This window comes from Astyanax mexicanus, chromosome 23 (assembly GCF_023375975.1).
Source record: "Astyanax mexicanus isolate ESR-SI-001 chromosome 23, AstMex3_surface, whole genome shotgun sequence".
Classification (NCBI taxonomy): Eukaryota; Metazoa; Chordata; class Actinopteri; order Characiformes; family Acestrorhamphidae; genus Astyanax; species Astyanax mexicanus.
In genome coordinates, this window is record NC_064430.1 from 27,774,511 (window position 1) to 27,793,070 (window position 18,560).

Sequence of the window (18,560 nt, forward strand, 5' to 3'; positions counted from 1 at the left end):
AATGATTGGACAATGAAACTGGTGTTTCAGTTGTGTGATGTGTGTGAGGTGTGACGGATCACAGTATAAACCAATAGAGAGTCAGAGAGGTGTATGTTTATACTTCTTTACATCCAATCACATTCAGATTCACTCTATCTGGATGGAGAGATTTATCTGGATAGGGGTTTTATTGAGTGATGAGAAGCCGGAATGAAAACGAGCTGAAATAAAATAGGAGTAACAAGGTTTTTTTTTTTTTATGTAAAGAGTAAAAAGTTCAGATAAATGTGTGAAAATGTCGTTTTACGTCTGTAAAATAATTACTCCAGTAAATTATACATAACCAACATCCAGGTATTTGTATTTTAATACTTTAATATCCGATATTTATAGTAAACATATTTTAAGCATTTAAAGGACATTTAAATCCCACTCTCAGTTGACTAATTGAGAAAAAAATGAACTACAGTTAGATGACTACCAAAATAATCATTAGATGAAGCTCCACTAACTAGATACATAGTGAAACAGCTTTAAACATTATTTACTCTACAAATTCAATATATTTTAAATGCTGTAATTAAAGGGATGGATACATTCGTCCATATTTTATTCAGCACAGTAAACGAGATGATTGTATTTAGTTGTATCATTTTATCATAAGTATCATAAGTACCCTACCCTAAAAAACTGCTTCATGAATGGGTTGTCAAAAAAAGTAAAAAATACTTAAGTTCAGGAACATAAATTTACAAATACAGTAAATATTTTATAAATATATTCTAATGTGACTATTAAGGATTCACATTATTTCCTCTAATGTATTTCCATTTACAGAGACACAAAATGAAGGTGGGCCTCCGTCCAGGAGTGACCAATGTGGCGTTTGGACCAAAACCATCAGTGGAGGCCAATTCATGTCCCCCAACTACCCCAACACCTACCCCCCCAACAAGGAGTGTATCTATGTCCTCGAAGGTGAGTAGAAAGTCTAGTGCAATTTACAACAGAATTATGTGATTAATTGCGACTAATTGCACTTTTTCTTCTCTTTATGACTAGGCTTTTAAAAATAAGTATTTAAATAAGCAATAGAACACGAGAGGGAGTGTGTTATCTTGATGTTATTCGTGATAACACACGACCTCGAGTGTTCTATTGCTTTTATACAACATTTTTTTTTACAAAATGAATTATAATATAATATATTATAATATATAATAAATCAAAGAACTGTAAGAAATTCAGTTTGAATATGCTTTAATATGGACTGTGCCTTCCGCCAAAAAGTAGTTCCACCACAACTGTAACAGAACTGAAACTTAACTACAAAACAGTGTATGGTTCATACAGACTAACACCACGAAAGTTAGCTTGAAATCAAAATTGGTAATAAGTGAAGATGGTAAACGTTAGGAGCGTGAAATAACGCTGATACTCTCCTCTCCTGCTCTGTGGAGTCGTCTTCAGGTGAACGCTGCGCATTTTTTGAGCATTTCTGCTTGTTTTGCTGGGTGGTGTTGGTTTTAGCTAGCCGGCTGGACTGTGGTTAGGTTAGCATAGCTTGCTTTAGCTCAGCATTAGCTTAGCTTAGCCTAGCCTGGCTGGTTATGTTAGCGTTCTGGTTGTCAGACGGCAGTAACCGAGCGTTTTTCTTTCCCTTTTTTCCACAAAGACGAGCCAGCGCTGCAGGCGAGCGTGCTGCGGCTGCGCACTAGCCTGTGCTAAGCTAACGCTGCTGCGGGTGTCCTGTGTATATATGCCGTTACTCTGCAACGCGTCGGCGGAGTGATACAAGTTTAGTGTGAGAAGGCCGTGATGTTATCACGTATATCAGCACGGCTAGAACACTTCTCAACCAATCAGATTGTGAGGTCGGAACTAACTGTTGTATAAATGTAAAAAAAAAATTAGATTATTAGTGTTAGATTTGCAAAATAAAATAATTTTTATATTTGCGGTGTAAATTGCTCAAAATCTATTGTAATAATTACAACATAATTCTGTGAATTATCATGATTTTTTTTTTTAATGCTGGGAGTTGCCTGTATTTTTGGAGGAGGCAAAAATAAATGTGTGGTATGCTTTGCAGACCAGAGCCTTTTTTTACTTTATTATAAAACTCAGGCTTATTCTGATGCTTTTTAAATGAGAATTTTTGAATATACAGTTACTGACTGTAAAAGAAGCAGTTTAACGGACTAAATGAACACTAGTCTAGCTCCATATTCCACACTCAACAACCTGAAAAGACGAAACGTGCCATAAGAAATGAATATCACGTCCTGTGATTTTTGCTACAGTATTTGTTTCATTTAAGTATCACCCTTTTGAATTAGCTTGTTGTTGTAGCGTGCTCAGCTAACTAGGGGTGAGCGATACGGCTCTAAAATAACATCAAGATATTTCAGGGTATTTTTGCGATAAGGATATACTTGGCGATATAGGAAAACAGAAAAATAATTAATTAATTTCAGGAATATAGTATAATAGTATAACAGTATAATCATAATGTGGCAAAATAAATAATATAGCATAAAATAATATAATGCAGCAAATAATATTGCAGTATATTTTCATGCATATAAATGCATGCAAACAAAAACTATACATTAAAACAATTATACAATAAATACACTTAAAGCTTCACAGTAAATAATGGACTTCTTTTAAGACAGAACATCCATATTATCACGATATGTATTTTTAATATCATGATATTTCTGTGTCACGATATATTGTATACGATATAATATTGCCCACCCCTACAGCTAACTTATGCTAAGATAGCAATGAGCATTGCAGCACTATTTGCACAGGGTACAAGTTATAAGGCCCTGAATCTAATATTTTGATTTGCAATCAAATCATGCGTCCTCGAGAAGTACTGTATCACGTTCACACCTGTACTTTATACTGGACTCTTATGATCAGATCCTCCAGGACACGTGTAAATAACAGGTGTGAACGGAGCCTCAGAGTGTCCTCAAAAGTGGACAGGATACTCCTCTAAGGACGAACCTGAAGCGTTAATGTGGAGGGGGCTATTAGCCCAATAGGTAGCGATGTCTCTGCTGTCTCTTCACTCTGACGAACAGTTATTAATGCCACAGTGATTGATGTTGGCCTCCAGTAAATACCAACAACATCATTAATAAGGCGGCGTCTCCCGATGCAGCTCTCGGCTTTAGCTGTCTCTTCAGCAGACCTCGCTAATGCAGTGTTTTTATATCTCTCAAGGCTGTGTCTGCTCTAAAGCCTCGTCTCCACTCGGCTAAATCACGTCCTTGCAGCAGATATTCTGTACAAAGCCCCTTTCTGCTGTGGATCAGCATCGCACGATGGCAAGAGCAGATTAGAAAAGAGGCGTAAGAGTGCCCCCTGTAGAACAGCTGAGGCACAACAGCTCTCTCTGGTTACTATACATGATGGCCTATATTAGAGATATACAATCAGCATATGCAGTGTAAGGGTTGGTACATATACACTGATCCTACACAACATTATGACCACCTACTTTTTTCTGCACACATTATCTTTTCTTTTACATCATTTAATCATATAGGACAATTTGTAGTTCTATAACTACAAACTGTAGTCCTGTATCTGTTTTTCTACATACTTTATTAAATCATCATTATTTTACCCTGTTCCTCCATGCTCAGGACTACAAAGAATTAGAGCTGGGTATCGTTTAAAAAATTTTGATACTGGTACCAATACAATACAATACGATACTTTGAATTGAGTACCGGTACCCAAACAATACATTTTTCAATATCTTTTTCTATATTGTAACCAAAAAATACAAAAACAAAAATGAGAATTATTTTCACATAATGGATTTATTTAACAGCCAACATGAGTAATGAGTAAATTATTGCTTGTGCTTAAACTACAAATATTTTACTTTTTTACTGTATTATTATATCCTAGGAGAGAAAGACACAGCGAGACAGAGCAAGTAAGAGAAAGACAGTGCAAGTTAGCAAGAGACAGAGCGAGTAAGACAGAGGGAGAGACTGAGCACGTGAGAGAAAGACAGAGCAAGTTAGAGAGAGACAGAGCGAGTTAACGAGAGATACACAGGTTAGCGAGAGACAGTTTGAGTGAGAGAGAGGGAGAGACAGCCCGAATTAGCAAGAGACAGAGTGAGTTGGTGAGAGAGAGAGGGTGAGTTAGCAAGAGACAGCATGAGTGAGAGAGGGGGAGAGACAGAGTGAGTTAGTGAAAGACAGCACGAGTTAGCAAGAGACAGAGCGAGTGAGACAGAGGGAGAGACAGAGTGAGTTAGTGAAAGACAGCGCGAGTTAGCAAGAGACAGAGCGAGTGAGACAGAGGGAGAGACAGAGTGAGTTAGTGAAAGACAGCGCGAGTTAGCAAGAGACAGAGCGAGTGAGACAGAGGGAGAGACAGAGTGAGTTAGTGAAAGACAGCAAGTAAGCGAGAAACACATTATTAGATAGCGTTACATTGATTTTCATTGAAAGTTGAGAAGGTTTTTTTTTTCTTTTTTCCTTAAGTTTTTTTTTGGAGATACAAGGTTTTTATGTGATAGCTACAATATAGTGTACAAACTGTTAATTTTTTTAAACATTTAAAAAAACCTTTTACAGTTATTTTACAATGTCATGATAAAGGTTTTGGTCAAAAAGTGTTATGTACCTCAAGCAACACATTGGGAATGCCCACACCTGTAATTTTTTGTATCTTGTTGAGATACGATACTTTGAATTGAATTGAATATTTGCAATGGAAATGTTTAAAAACTCCAGCAGCACTACTGCATCTGATCCACTCTTTATCCACTATGGCTAGAATTGTCCATTTGTACTGATTTTAGAAGCCTCAACTACTTCAACACAAGCTGTATCAGTGTGGGCTCTGATTTAAAAAATCAAATAACATTGCAGTAAATGAGATTTGGACTGCCATTATATTATAATACATGTGCTCATTTTCAAAACATAACATATACATGTGGTGTGAATAGGCCTTTACTCTGATAGCCTACAGTCAGATGATTTTTCAGAGTTTCTATACATGGAATGCTTTTTAAAACTCATCCACAGAGAACAGCTTTAAATGGAATGTAGGCTATAGAGTATTCCTATATGATTAGATTTTATTTTTATACATCATAATGATCCAAATCTGCTCATGATATAATGAAGCTTTAAATATTAAACTCTCCAGCCTCTTAGCACAGAAATTAAGCTCCTCAACTGAAAGGGGTTTTATATGATTTTTTGGAATCAATTTATTTGGATGGTCCATTATAGATGCTTATAGATGCTCAATTAACATTCAAATGACATTCAACTATATATGTATTAAATGCTTCACTTAAGTACAGCGTTATGCAGTAGTTTCAGTTTAGTTCTCCAGCACTGGGGCTGAAGTAGCATTAGCATTAGCCACTAATCGCTATGTCCCCGTTCAGTAATGAGAATTTTTGGCCTGTAGCCTGCTTCTAACCCGGGCTGGCACTGCTGGAGCAGCATAAGCATTATTCACTAACTGCGCTCACTATTTCGCCATTTAGAGGCAAATATATAGGACTGTATCCTGCTTATTTACCATGTTAAAACAAGCTAGGTGGGACGGACCACTAGCTAATATTGCCTTGGCTTACGAAAACACTCAGGGCTCGTTTTTATTACAGTTTTTACTTAGCTTAGCTTTACTTAAATTCCTTATAGTGTCTTTTAAAATGCGGCTTATAATCCTTTGCACCTTATGTATGAAAATTGGCCAGAAAATAGACGTTCATTGATAGTTCACCTTATTATACCTAAACCCTGATCAACCCTTAAACCTAACTCTAAGATTGATCTAAAACGTAGATTAGTGTGTTACCGATTGTTTGTATTTTTTTTTAATGGGACAGGTGCTAATACCATGTTAAAAATGACCAACACTGTAAACTGTGCAGCAACAGATTCAGAGCTTTACGTTATCTACAAGGTGTTTCAGTTGTAGGTAGGAGTGTTTATTATAGAGTGGAGGACAGTGATTAAGTGATTAAACATCGTGTTTAAAAACTCCAGCAGCACTGCTGCAGTACCTGATCCACTCTTACCACCAGCACAACACACACTAACACCTCATACACCACCACTTCCATGCTAATCAGTGCTTATCACTGCAGTGCTGAGAATAATGACCCAACTAACAAATAATAATAATAATAATAATAATAATAATAATAACAACCATTAAAGAGCCGATTAGACCAATTTTAACAGTGAACAGATACAGCTACGATTTAATATTACATTTTTATATAATTATCTAAGATTGGTGGAACTTCCTGAGGTGTTCAGTGTGTGGAAACAGGTGGGTGTTTCTAATAAAGTGGACAGCGAGCGTGTTTTCATGGTGTGATTAAGTGTAATACGAGAGTTTGCACATATTAGATCATCTTAAGAAGTATCACGTCGGTATGTGTGAGGGCAGGGGGCTGAATAGATTATCATTATTATCATATTGTTCCTCCCCCTCAGTCTCCTGTAGGGCACTTTATCATGATGAGAAGATGACGGCTTCCAGCAGGAGGGGTTAGGTCGCCCATGCTGAGCAGCGCGGCTGTGGGATGCTGCCTAAGTACCGCTTCCCACGCATTCATCAAAAAATAAATCACTGCTGCTGTAGCGATCTCCGAAAGCTTAACTTTACAGAGGGAAGGAACAGGCAGATTTATAGGCTCATATCCTGAATTATTATTGTGTTTTATTTCATTTATGTGTTTATTTCATTTGTGTTTATGCACCAAATACAGTTACAGTACGTGTCCAAATGTTTGTAGACACCTCACGTACAGTATATACAGTACAGGCCAAAAGTTTGGACACACCTTCTCTTTTTCAATGCGCTTTCTTTATTTTCATGACTATTTAAACCAGGGGTGTCCAAACTACGGAGGTATTTTAGAAATAGAATGAAAGTTGGCCCGCTGTTAGGCTGGTTTTTATAATGTGAGATTCAAAGTTTGAACGCTAGGTGTCAGAAACGGGCCAAAAATTCGGAGAGGGTGCGCATTTCTAGCGCAGAAAGTTGGACCAAAGAGTCTAAAAGCAGAGAGGGTGCGCATTTCTAGCGCAGAAAATCAGGCCAAAGAGTCTAAAAGTGGAGAGAGTGCGCATTTCTAGCCTGAAAAACAGACCAAAGAGTCTAAAAGTTGCCGTAATTAAGGAGTTTAATATTAAGAGACATCATGAAATTAAACACCGCTTTGAAAATCTTAGTTTACACAACACTGTCAAAGATACAGATAGTAAGCCAAGTAAAATGGTGTGTAAATGAAATAATCAGGAAAAAAGTATTATTTAAAGTGTTTTTTCATTATTTGTTTTATTACAGAGTCTGTGGCCCGTGACTTCAAATATATTTCTCCCTCTGGCCCCCAACAAAATATGTTATATATTCTAGTTTCTTCAAAATAGCCACCCTTTGCTCTGATTACTGCTTTGCTCACTCTTGGCATCATTCTCTCAATGAGCTTCAAGAGGTGGCCACCTGAAATGAAAAGTTTTCCAACAGTTTTGAAGGAAGGAGTTCCCAGAGGTATTTATTAGCACTTGTTGCTCCTTTGCCTTCTTCACTCTGTGAGGCTCCAGCTCACCCCAAATCATCTGGATTGGGTTCAGGTCCGGTGACTGTGGAGGTTCAGCTCATTTTTTGTTAAGTACATAAAACTCCACATGTGTTCATTCATAGTTTTGATGCCTTCAGTGAGAATCTACAATGTAAATAGTCATGAAAATAAAGAAAACACATTGAATGATAAGGTGTGTCTAAATCAGTTTCTCTGATTTTGCTATTTATAGGTTTATGTTTGAGTAAAATGAACATTGTTGTTTTATTCTATAAACTACAGACAACATTTCTCCCAAATTCCAAATAAAAAAAATGTCATTTAGTGCATTTATTTGTGTCAGGTCTTTTGTCTGTCTGGTTCCCATGTCTGTGTTATTCTCAGGTCTGTGTTTCATTCCCAGTGTTTTTCCACTCACCTGTGTTCATTTGTAGCTCCGCCCCTTCGTCCCAGGTGTTTCCTGTTTCCTGTGTGTGTGCACCTCTATTTAAGGTCCGTGTTCCATTTCCCCGGTGTCGATCCTTGTACATTTATCATCTGTCAGTGCTCCATGTTTTCCCCAGTTTCCTCAGTCCTGTTTTCAGTAACTCCCTGTGTATTTTGTATTTGTTTTCGTTAATAAATCCCTTTTTGTTTGCATTTGCGTCCGCCTCCGCGTCCTCCCTGCACCCGCACCTGACAATTTGCAGAAAATGAGAAATGGCTGAAATAACAAAAAAAAGATCCGGAGCTTTCAGACCTCAAATAATGCAAACAACGCAAGTTCATATTCATAAAGTTTTAAGAGTTCAGAAATCAATATTTGGTGGAATAACCCTGGTGGTTTTTAATCACAGTTTTCATGAATCTTGGCATCATGTTCTCCTCCACCAGTCTTACACACTGCTTTTGGATAACTTTATGCTGCTTTACTCCTGGTGCAAACATTCAAGCAGTTCAGTTTGGTTTGATGGCTTGTGATCATCCATCTTCCTCTTGATTATATTCCAGAGGTTTTAAATTAGCTAAAATCAAGGAAATTCATTTTTTTGTCATACTTATATTTTTCAGATTATCAGACAAACTTTAGTATCAGACAAATATCAAACCTGAGTAAATGATGATTTTATTTATTAAGTGAAAAAAAACCCTATCCAAACCAGTCTAGCCTTTTGTGATAAAGTATTTGCCCCCCCCCCCCCATAAATTAACTGTGATTGATCACACTTTTTCAATTTTACTGTTAACCACAACACAACCAAGCCTGATTACTATCAGAGCTGTAGAATCAAGAAAGCAAATAGAACCTGTCTGACAACATGAAGTAGATAAAATATCTCAAAAAGCAGCACATTATGCCCCGATCTGAAGAAATTCAAAAACAGATTTAGTGAAAACAAAGTTATTGATCATCTATCAGTCTGGAAAAGGTTACAAAGTCATTTCTAAAGCTTTGGGTCCCAATTTTGCCAGAAAACATCTTGATGATCCCCAAGATTTTTGTAAAATACTCTTTGGACTGATGAGACAAAATTGGTTCTTTTCGGAAGGTGTGTGTCCTGTTACATTTTTCGCATTTAAGTATTTCTGAAAAAGAACGTTATACCTACACTAAAACATGGTGGTGGTAGTGTCATGGTTTGGGCTGTTTTGCTGCTTTAGAACATGGAAGACTTGCTGTGATAAATGGAACTATGACAGACATCCCAAGTTGCAAAAGTTGATTTCAGGGAGGTTACCCCCCAAAAAAACACAAATAAAAACAAAACTATCTTGCACACACAACAAAGAATAACGAAACTTTACTTTTATATGAATTAATTTAGAGTATTCCGAGGTGAAATGAGTTTTATCTTTTTGCTTTTTGGAAGGCCCTGCCTCTGCTTATTTGACAAAAATTGACAGTTACAATATCACAAAAAATTGCACAACATCAAACACATTTCATATCATATTTCAATAATTATTAATATTGCCTCCGCCATGATCTGCTTTCTCTCACTCACTGAACAAATCCCGTCCGGGAGGGGGGAAAAACACCGCCCGCCCACACTTAAAACTGTCTCACAGACTCTTTGCAGAGAACAGGCCAATCAGATCCCTCTCTGTTTTCTCTCCCTCCATCCCACACGCGATTAGAGAAAAAAAGTTTGTCGGACTCGTTCTGAATTCAGGGAGATTATATGTGACTCGCAGACATCAGGGAGCCACTACTGAAATGCGGGAGACTCCTGCAGCTTCAGGGAGACTTGGTTTGTCTGCTATGAACTCCGCTGTCTATCAAAAAGTCCTACAGGAGAATATCCAGCCATCTGTTCGCGACCTCAAACTGAAATAAACTTGGGTTCTGCAGCAGGACAATGACTATGGAGTGGCCCAAAATTCTGACCTGAATCCTATTGATATGCTGTGGCATGAATTTAAAAACGTACTTCATGCTGGAAAACCTTTCAATATGGCAGAATTACAATAATTCTGTAAAGAAGAGTGGAACAAAATTTAACCGAAGGTCTTTAAAAGACTTATTGCAAGTTACCTCAAACACTTGATTGCAGTTGTTGCTGCTAAAGGTGGACCAGTTTTTAGGTTTAGGGGGCTTTTTTTTAACACAGGGCCATGTAGGTTTAAATGTTTCTCTTCCTTAATAATAAAAAGCTTTTTTTAAAACTGCATTTTGTGTTTACTTGTCTTGTCTTTGACTAATATTTAAATTTCACACCACTGTTAAAGGTTAGTATATGGAAGCAAAGCTGTGCCAAACAGCACATTTTAAATGTGTCGCTTTTGTCCCGTCACAGACAATTACATTTTTAAGTATTGAAGAATTTATCATACTATTTAGCATATAGCATGTTGGCAAATGGAAGAGCCTGGCTGCTGTTTGAGTGATTTGAGTGCAGAAAACAGGGCTTATTTTTCAAATACTAGGCTTTAGAGCACAATAACAAAAACAGCCTATTTACAGTATTTCTGAGATAAAAATGGAATTGAAAATGGTTATGTAAGCTATTTTGATACATAAGCAAACACAAATGCCATAAAATACACAACAATAAGCATTTAAGATATGATGATTTTAATGTAAGTTAATAATAGAATATAAATCTATTTTATTCTGAGGAATTTGAGCATTTGAACATTCCTGTTAGCCCATTCATCATACTGTAATCATATGATAGCAGAGAAACAAAATTGGAAAACAAAGTTAGGAGGTCTAGACATGACAATGACAAAATGTTCTCATCTTTCTGCAGCGCTCCCTCGCCAGAGAATCCAGCTGATCTTCGACAAAAACTACTACATCGAGCCCTCGTTCGAGTGCCGCTTTGATCATCTGGAGATAAGGGATGGCCCCTTCGGCTTCTCGCCGCTCATTGATCGCTACTGCGGGCCCAAGAGCCCGGGGGTGGTCACCTCCACCGGCCGCTTCATGTGGATTAAGTTCCTCACTGATGAGGAGCTGGAGGGCCTGGGGTTCCGCGTCAAATACACCTACATAGCAGGTAACAAACCCAGAGATATCATGTACTGAACTTGTATAGCACTTATACACTCACTGACAAAATAATAGCACACCAAAAACTCAACTGTTGGAAGTTAATGAAGCTTTATATGGGAGATGCAGTGGTGTGCAGTGAGGCCCTTCTAACCCTTCAGAGATGTATGTAAATCATTACATAATATTTAATCAGGAAATATATATTATAGTTATCGTAAATCATAAGCATATATTTTATAAACTAAATGTATTAACTAAAATAAAAAACAGCAACTAATTCAAAGCATTAGTCTTCGTTTTTCAGTTCCTACGGGACTCTTATCTGACTGACAGCTGTTTTAACCAATCAAAGCTTTTAAAAATGGCTTCTGCCCCCGTGTGTCTGTGTGACCCTTCTGCTGATTTTTTGAAGGATGTAATAATGAGTCTATTATCAAAGTTGCAGAAAATTCTAACCAATCAGATTCATGATTTTCACTCCGGGGGCGGGGCTATGGCTGTCTAACCCCTTCTCAGCATCGCTGTGCTGAAGGGGCTACGGATTGCTTAGTGTAAAACGGAGCTCATGCTGGATTAGTTCAATAGTTAGATAACTATCATGGAATTGTGACGATAAATGAGACATTAGAGATATTGAGTCACATCATATTAAAAAGCCTTTTAAAGGCTGTCCTTCAATGTGAAACTAATTCTCAATAATAGTCCGTCTGACTGCTGAGTTTTTGTGTGTACTAATGTTTTGGCTGACCTGGCGTCTTGTAGGCATACAGATGAGTGATATTTGTTGGGTTGAGGTGTTGCAGAAGGGGTACCCACTATATTAACTGGACGCCACTGGGGAAATGTAATGATGATGTAGAGTACCAGTCAAAAATCAGTCATCAAGACAATATAGAAACATGTAAGGAAACTATTAAGCCAGTGTTAAACAAACTAAAATACTCTGGGGCGCTGTTAACTTTCTTAGGCCAATAACTCTGATTAACTTTTCATAGGGTAGTCCTGATGAGTGCCAGTTTCATCATAACTTTTTTGATGGTCTTTGCATCTTGACTGCACTTGAGGATACTTTTAAAGATTTTGAAATGTTCCATATTGACTGACCTTCATTTCTTCTTCAAGTAATTGTTTTTATTTAGTTGAGTAGTTCTTGCATTCTCATAATATGGATTAGAACATAGACCTCAAGCAGTTTGGACTGTGTGTGTCTCCACTCTTCCTCCAGACTCTGCTCCCTTGATTTACAAATGAAATGTAAAATTTACTGATGATCAGTGATGGTTTGGAGAGACGTGTCATCTGCTGGTGTTGATCCACTGTGTTATATTCAAAGTTAAGTCCAAAGTCAGAGCAGTGTCTTTTATAAGAAAATTTTATGGAAGTGCAGATTTCATTTTCCAGCAGGACTTTGCACACTGCCCACACTGCCGAAAGTACCAATTGGTCTACCAATATTGGATTTTTTTTTGAGACACTGACTTTTGGGTTTTTTCATTGGCTGTAAGCCATAATCGTCAACAATCAACAAAGGAAATAAACACTTAAAATAGATCACTCTGTGTGTAATATATCTATATAATATATGATTTTTTTTAGATGCATTAGTATATATTGGATGCATTGTAATAGGTTTTGGCCTATAGAATTTTTCATTATGGGTCAGCTTTTTTAGAGGACCCAAAAATGAGAAGTATGGTAAAGTATTTTCTTGTGCATGTGTTTTCCTAGTTTTTTTTCCTAAAAGACGGAACTTTCAACTCAAAGTCTTAAAAAAAACATGTCTTTTCTGACTACTACATTAGTAAAAAAAAAGAGAGAAATTCTTGAATTCTTATTAATAATGCATTCAGTTTGTAAAGTTTGTATCGATAGAGTGAGCATTGGGTTTTAGGGTGGGGGATGATTTGTGGTTGTAAAATGCTGAAAATTAATACAAATATTTGTGAGAAAAAAAAATGCATTCAGTAAATGTGTGGTTGTTAGTTAATACACTCTGCAGCCTCTTTAGCTTCCAGTATAAAGCTCAATGAGTGCTAAATTCAGGTCCTAAATTACCTCAGAGCTGCAGAGTTTAATGTATTTTTTATTTTATGATACTCAGTGGATTCAGTAATTCAGTAATTATCTGATAAGTTGAGAATCAGGTGCGTAAAAAATCAGAGAAACCGCTCTAAATATAGCTGGAACATTTCTGCATATATATCTCCGGCTGTGCTGCAGTCGTGGGCTATTTTAGCATTCCCAGTGTTAAGCGGGTCAAATAAGACAAACATTAAAAAGCAGCACATTAGATGAAGCAGGCAGATTTTCCTGCGGCTCTTTTTAAACAGGGTTTTATCGGCCGTCTCAGGGCTCTGATATCTGAGTAATGCAGCGTGTGTGTGTTATCATTTCAGACCCAGATTTTAAACTGCACGTAGGCGGACTCCTAAATCCAATCCCAGGTAGGCTCCCTCTATCCTTCCTCTGCGACATTCGATTCCATTTGAAGAGTCTTTTGTTCTGTGAGCCGACTGCCGGCTATCTTTAACTGACACTCTTCCTCTCCTGCCTCTATCTGCTGCCATCCTCCTCCCTGTATCTCCGTGTATCTGCCATTTTGTCAATATGTCCGCCTTATTCTTCACCCACCCTCCATTTCTCCAGTGTTTTTTTTTTTTACATCTCCAATCGTCAGCTTCCATTTGTGCTCAATTCTCTCTTTCTCTCTGCTCTTGCTGTAATTTTCTGCCTCTTTTTGCCTCTTTTTTGTCTCTGTCTTCTTTTATAGTTCTTTAGAAATTGTTTATATGTGATGTATCAGTGGTACCAGTGGTTCCAAACCTTTTTCAACTTGTAACCCATTTAAAAAAGAAATTTACTTTGAATTGATCAAATGAGAAAACAAGTCTTTCACATCTATCAATTATAAGTTGGAAAAGGTTATAAAGTCATCTTTAAAGCTATGAGACTCAAGCGAGCAGTGACACAGTGAGAGCTATTATTTTCACAAATAGAGAAAACTTGGAATAGTGGTCCAGTCATCTGAAATTACAGTAACACTTTCTATGAACCCTGTATTCATAATGTATTATGAATGCATTTATAATGCATTATATGACATGCATAATACCTTATATTGACTGTAATAGGCCTGTATAATAGCTCATAAGTACTTACAGCGACATTCATAACACATTATAAACTACAAGTATAAGGGTTTATAAAGAAAGGGCTTATAATGTCTTTTACATCTATCAGTTATAAGCTGGAAAAGGTTATAAACTCATCTCTAAAGCTATGAGACTCAAGCGAACAGTGACACAGTGAGAGCTATTATTTTCACAAATGGACAAAACATGGAACAGTGGTGAGCCTTCCCAGGAGTGACCGTTCATCTGAAATTACTGGCGTAAAAACTATCAGTAACACTTCCTATGAACCCTTTATTCATAATGTATTATAAATGCATTTATAACTCATTAAATGACATGCATAATACCTTATATTGACTGTAATAGGCCTGTATAATAGCTCATAAGTACTTACAGCGACACTCATAACACATTATAAACTACAAGTATAAGGGTTTATAAAGAAAGGGCTTATAATGCCTTATAATATATGTTCATAAGAACATTGTACAATGTAATAGAATGTGTTGTAATGCACTATAATACAGATTTGGTATACATTGGTATAATGCATTACAATATGCAGCTATGATTTCTCAAATTAAGCTTTTATATAAGTGCGTAACACATTATAAAATCATTACTGTCAAGACATTATATTAAAAATAAAATTTACTACATGTTTAAAAAGCATAGTAAAATTCACTTCACTTAAAGTCAGTAATGACTCTATATAAGGCTTTATAATGTGTTACACAGACCAAATGTACCAAATCTGTGTAATAGTGCATTACAGCACTTCATTGTACAATAGTCAATATTCTTATGAACAGAAGGCATTATAAGCCCTTTCTTTATAAAGCCTTATACTTGTAGTTTATAACGTGTTATAGATGTCACTTTAAGTACTTGTAAGTTATTATACAGACTTATTACAATCATTATAAGGTATTATGCATGTCATAAAATGCATTAAAAATGCATTTATAATACATTATGAATACAGGGTTCACTTTAGTAGCTTAACTTTAGAGTCTTAGGTTCATGTTGCCTCAGCCTTCCATTCACAGGGTCTTTATGCCGGTTCAATGCGTGCCAGCTGGGACAGACCGGCGCTGCATGTCATGGTGTGGGGCAGACTCATGGTTCCCCTGTCTCCACACTTCACGATGTGTATATATACACTGAAGAACCTACTATAACCTACTTTGGTTCAAGCTGGGAACTTTTCAGGTTCCAAAATTAGGTGTGGGAACAGGAATAGAAGAGTTTATTGTTCTTAAAAGGGTCAATTCCTTTGTTATGACAGTTATTTTATTAGTGGCAAAAATAAAATATCGTTTATTGCAATCATTTCTGGGACAAAATATCGTTCAGAATTTTTTTTATCGTGACAGGCCTAATTGCAGTTGTGCCACCAAGGGTGGAACATCCAAATTATTGGATTTAGGGGGCAAACACTATTTTTTGCACATGGCCAGGTTGGTTTGTATAGAGTTTTTTTTCCCTTAATAAATTAATTTATCATTTAAAAATGTTCTTTTTTTATTTACTCAGGTTATAAATACTATTTATTTTCAAAGCGCTGTATATAGTCCATAATCTAAAGGTTTTTCAGTCTAAATCCTCTCTTTTTACATCTTTTCCTGTTCATCAGACTGCCAGTTCGAGGTCAGCGGCCCAGACGGCTTCGTCCGCTCCAGCCAGGTGGACGAGGAGGAGAAGGTTAAAGTGGGGGAAGCTCTGGACTGCATCTGGACCATCCGAGCGCCTCCTCAGTCCAAGGTGACCTTTTCCACGTCCACTTCGCACCAGTCCACGCAAGTCTCTTTACTAGTTTTCTGCTTAGACACATCCCTGGCTGGATGAAACGTAGACGTGGCCTTGATTAGCCCCCGGGGGACCGGCAGACCCCCTTGACCCTGTCTGGGGGAGCTTTTGGAAGAGGAGCTAAAATTAGCCGTGCAGCCATAGCAGGTATTAGGCCAATGATGCAGAAATAGCTGAAGAGCAAAATCAGCACTAGCAGGAATAAGACTGGAGCGGCTGAGTTGAGTGGGGGTTATGTAAGATGGCCTGGGGATTACATACGCACATACACACACACACCAACATAGACACACACACATAGACACAAACGCAGATATACACACACATACACATCAGTAAGACGAGAACACTCAGCATCTCCAAAACATGTCAGAAAAAAAATAAAGAAATTCCCAAAGAAACAGCGTGTAGCAGTGTGATTAAGACGGAATTTGTGATACCGCTCCTTCTTTCCTTCGCCAACGTTGGTATATTTTCACGGACTCACCTACCTCTCCTTGTTATAAATTATGCAGCGTGTATTCTCACGAGGTTCGCCAGGTTTTCTGCTTAAAGCATCACTGATTATGCATTTCTTAGAGTTCAGCGCAGTCTGCGTCAGAGATGACCTCAAAGCGGCTCACATTTCTCATGCAATAAATCATACCTGGAAAGTTTCTCAGCTCGCACCGTTTGAAATGCGAGCCGCCGCTCCGCGGAATCTTACCGCGCTGAGTTAAGGTGCTATTTCGGTGTCTGCAGATATACCTGCGCTTCCTGGAGTACCAGATGGAGAACTCGAACGAGTGCAAGAGGAACTTCGTCGCCGTTTACGACGGCAGCAGCGCCATCGAGAACCTGAAGGCCAAGTTCTGCAGCACCGTAGCCAACGACGTCATGCTGGAGACCGGGGTGGGCGTGGTCCGCATGTGGGCGGACGAAACCAGCCGGCTGAGTCGCTTCCGCATGCTCTTCACCTCGTTTGTTGATCGTGAGTATCTACAGTATCTCTATCTTTACTTTTTATAGGGCCTGACTCCAACTCCAATAATTCACATTTATGCCTTGCCATGAGCACACTGGCCACACTGGTGTTCATCCTCACTCACAAGATAACACCTCACAGCATATATGTATACATGTGGGCATTCCCAAGGTATCCCCTGAGGTAAAACATCATGTCATACTATTGTGGAAGAAGACTTTTTTGAGATTTTGAGTGTGTTCACTTTGGTCAATTTAACTGTAACAGTGTATGAAACTACCTCCACCATGTTTGAAGGCTGTATTTTAGCCTTGCTAGCTCTTACTGTGAGTTATTGTTGTTGAAACTACCTCCACCATGTTTGGAGGCTGCACTTTAGCTTGGCTAGAGCTCACTGTGAGTTGTAGATAAAACTACCTCCACCGTGTTTTGGAGCTGTACGTTAACCTGACTAGCTTTTACTGTGAGTTGTTGATGAGACTACCTCCACCATGTTTGGAAGCTGTACTTTAATGTGGCTAGCTCTCATTGAGGGTTGTTGATGAAACTACCTCCACCATGTTTGGAGGCTGTACGTTAACTTGACTATCTCTTGCTGTGATTTGTTAATGTAACTACCTCCACCATGTTTAGCTGTACTTTATCCTGATTGGTCTCACTTTGAGTTGTAGATGAAAATACCTTCACCATGTTTGTAAGCTGTACTTTAGCATAACTCGCTTTCACTGTGATTTGCTGATGAAACTCCCTCCACCATGTTTATAAGCTGCACTTTAGCTTGGCTAGAGCTCACTGTGAGTTTTAGATAAAACTACCTCCACCATGTTTGGAAGCTGTACTTTACCCTAACTAGCTCTCACTGTGAGTTGTTGATGAAACTACCTCCACCATGTTTGAAAGCTGTACATTAACCTGACTAGATCTTACTGTGAGTTGTTGTACCTCCACCAAGTTTGAAAAGTGTACTTTAGCGTGGCTAGATCTCACTGTGAGTTTTTGAAGAAACTACCTTCACCATGTTTGGAAGCTGTACTTTAAGCCTTGCTAGCTCCCACTGTGAGTTGCTGATGGAACTACCTTCACCATGTTTGGAAGCTGTATTTAAGCCTTGCTAGCTCCCACTGTGAGTTGCTGATGGAACTACCTCCACCATGTTTGGAAGCTGTATTTTTCCCTAACTAGCTATCACAATGAGTTGTTGATGAAGCTACCTCCATCATGTTTGGAGCTGTACATTAACCTGACTAGCTCTCACTGTGATTGTTATTAAATCACCTCCACTACATTTTTGAAAGCTCTGACTAGCTCTCAATATAGGTTGTTGACGAAGCCACCTCCACCATGTTTGGAAGCTCTGACTAGCTCTCACTGTGATTTGCTGATGGAACTACCTTCACCATGCTTGGAAACTGTACTTTACACTGACCAACTCTCACTGTGTTGTTGATGAAACTACCTTCACCATAATTGGAGGCTGTATTTTAACCTGGCTAGCTTTCACTGTTAGATGTTGATGAAACTACCTCCACCACGTTTGGAAGCTCTACTTTAGCCAGGCTAGCTCTCACTGTAAGTAGTTGGTCTACTTCAAAATGA

The 18,560-nt window shown here is 38.0% G+C and overlaps 1 protein-coding gene across 1 annotated transcript in view; it reads left to right on the plus strand.

Annotated features, from left to right (window-relative positions):
- Positions 1–18,560, plus strand: part of LOC103023182 (neuropilin and tolloid-like protein 2) — a 62,717-nt gene that overhangs the window by 21,971 nt on the left and 22,186 nt on the right. The window contains exons 3-7 of the mRNA XM_022665939.2: positions 820–960; positions 10,813–11,061; positions 13,454–13,501; positions 15,828–15,955; positions 16,742–16,970. Of these exons, the coding sequence (XP_022521660.2) occupies positions 820–960; positions 10,813–11,061; positions 13,454–13,501; positions 15,828–15,955; positions 16,742–16,970 (795 nt within the window). The remainder of the gene's footprint in view (positions 1–819; positions 961–10,812; positions 11,062–13,453; positions 13,502–15,827; positions 15,956–16,741; positions 16,971–18,560) is intronic.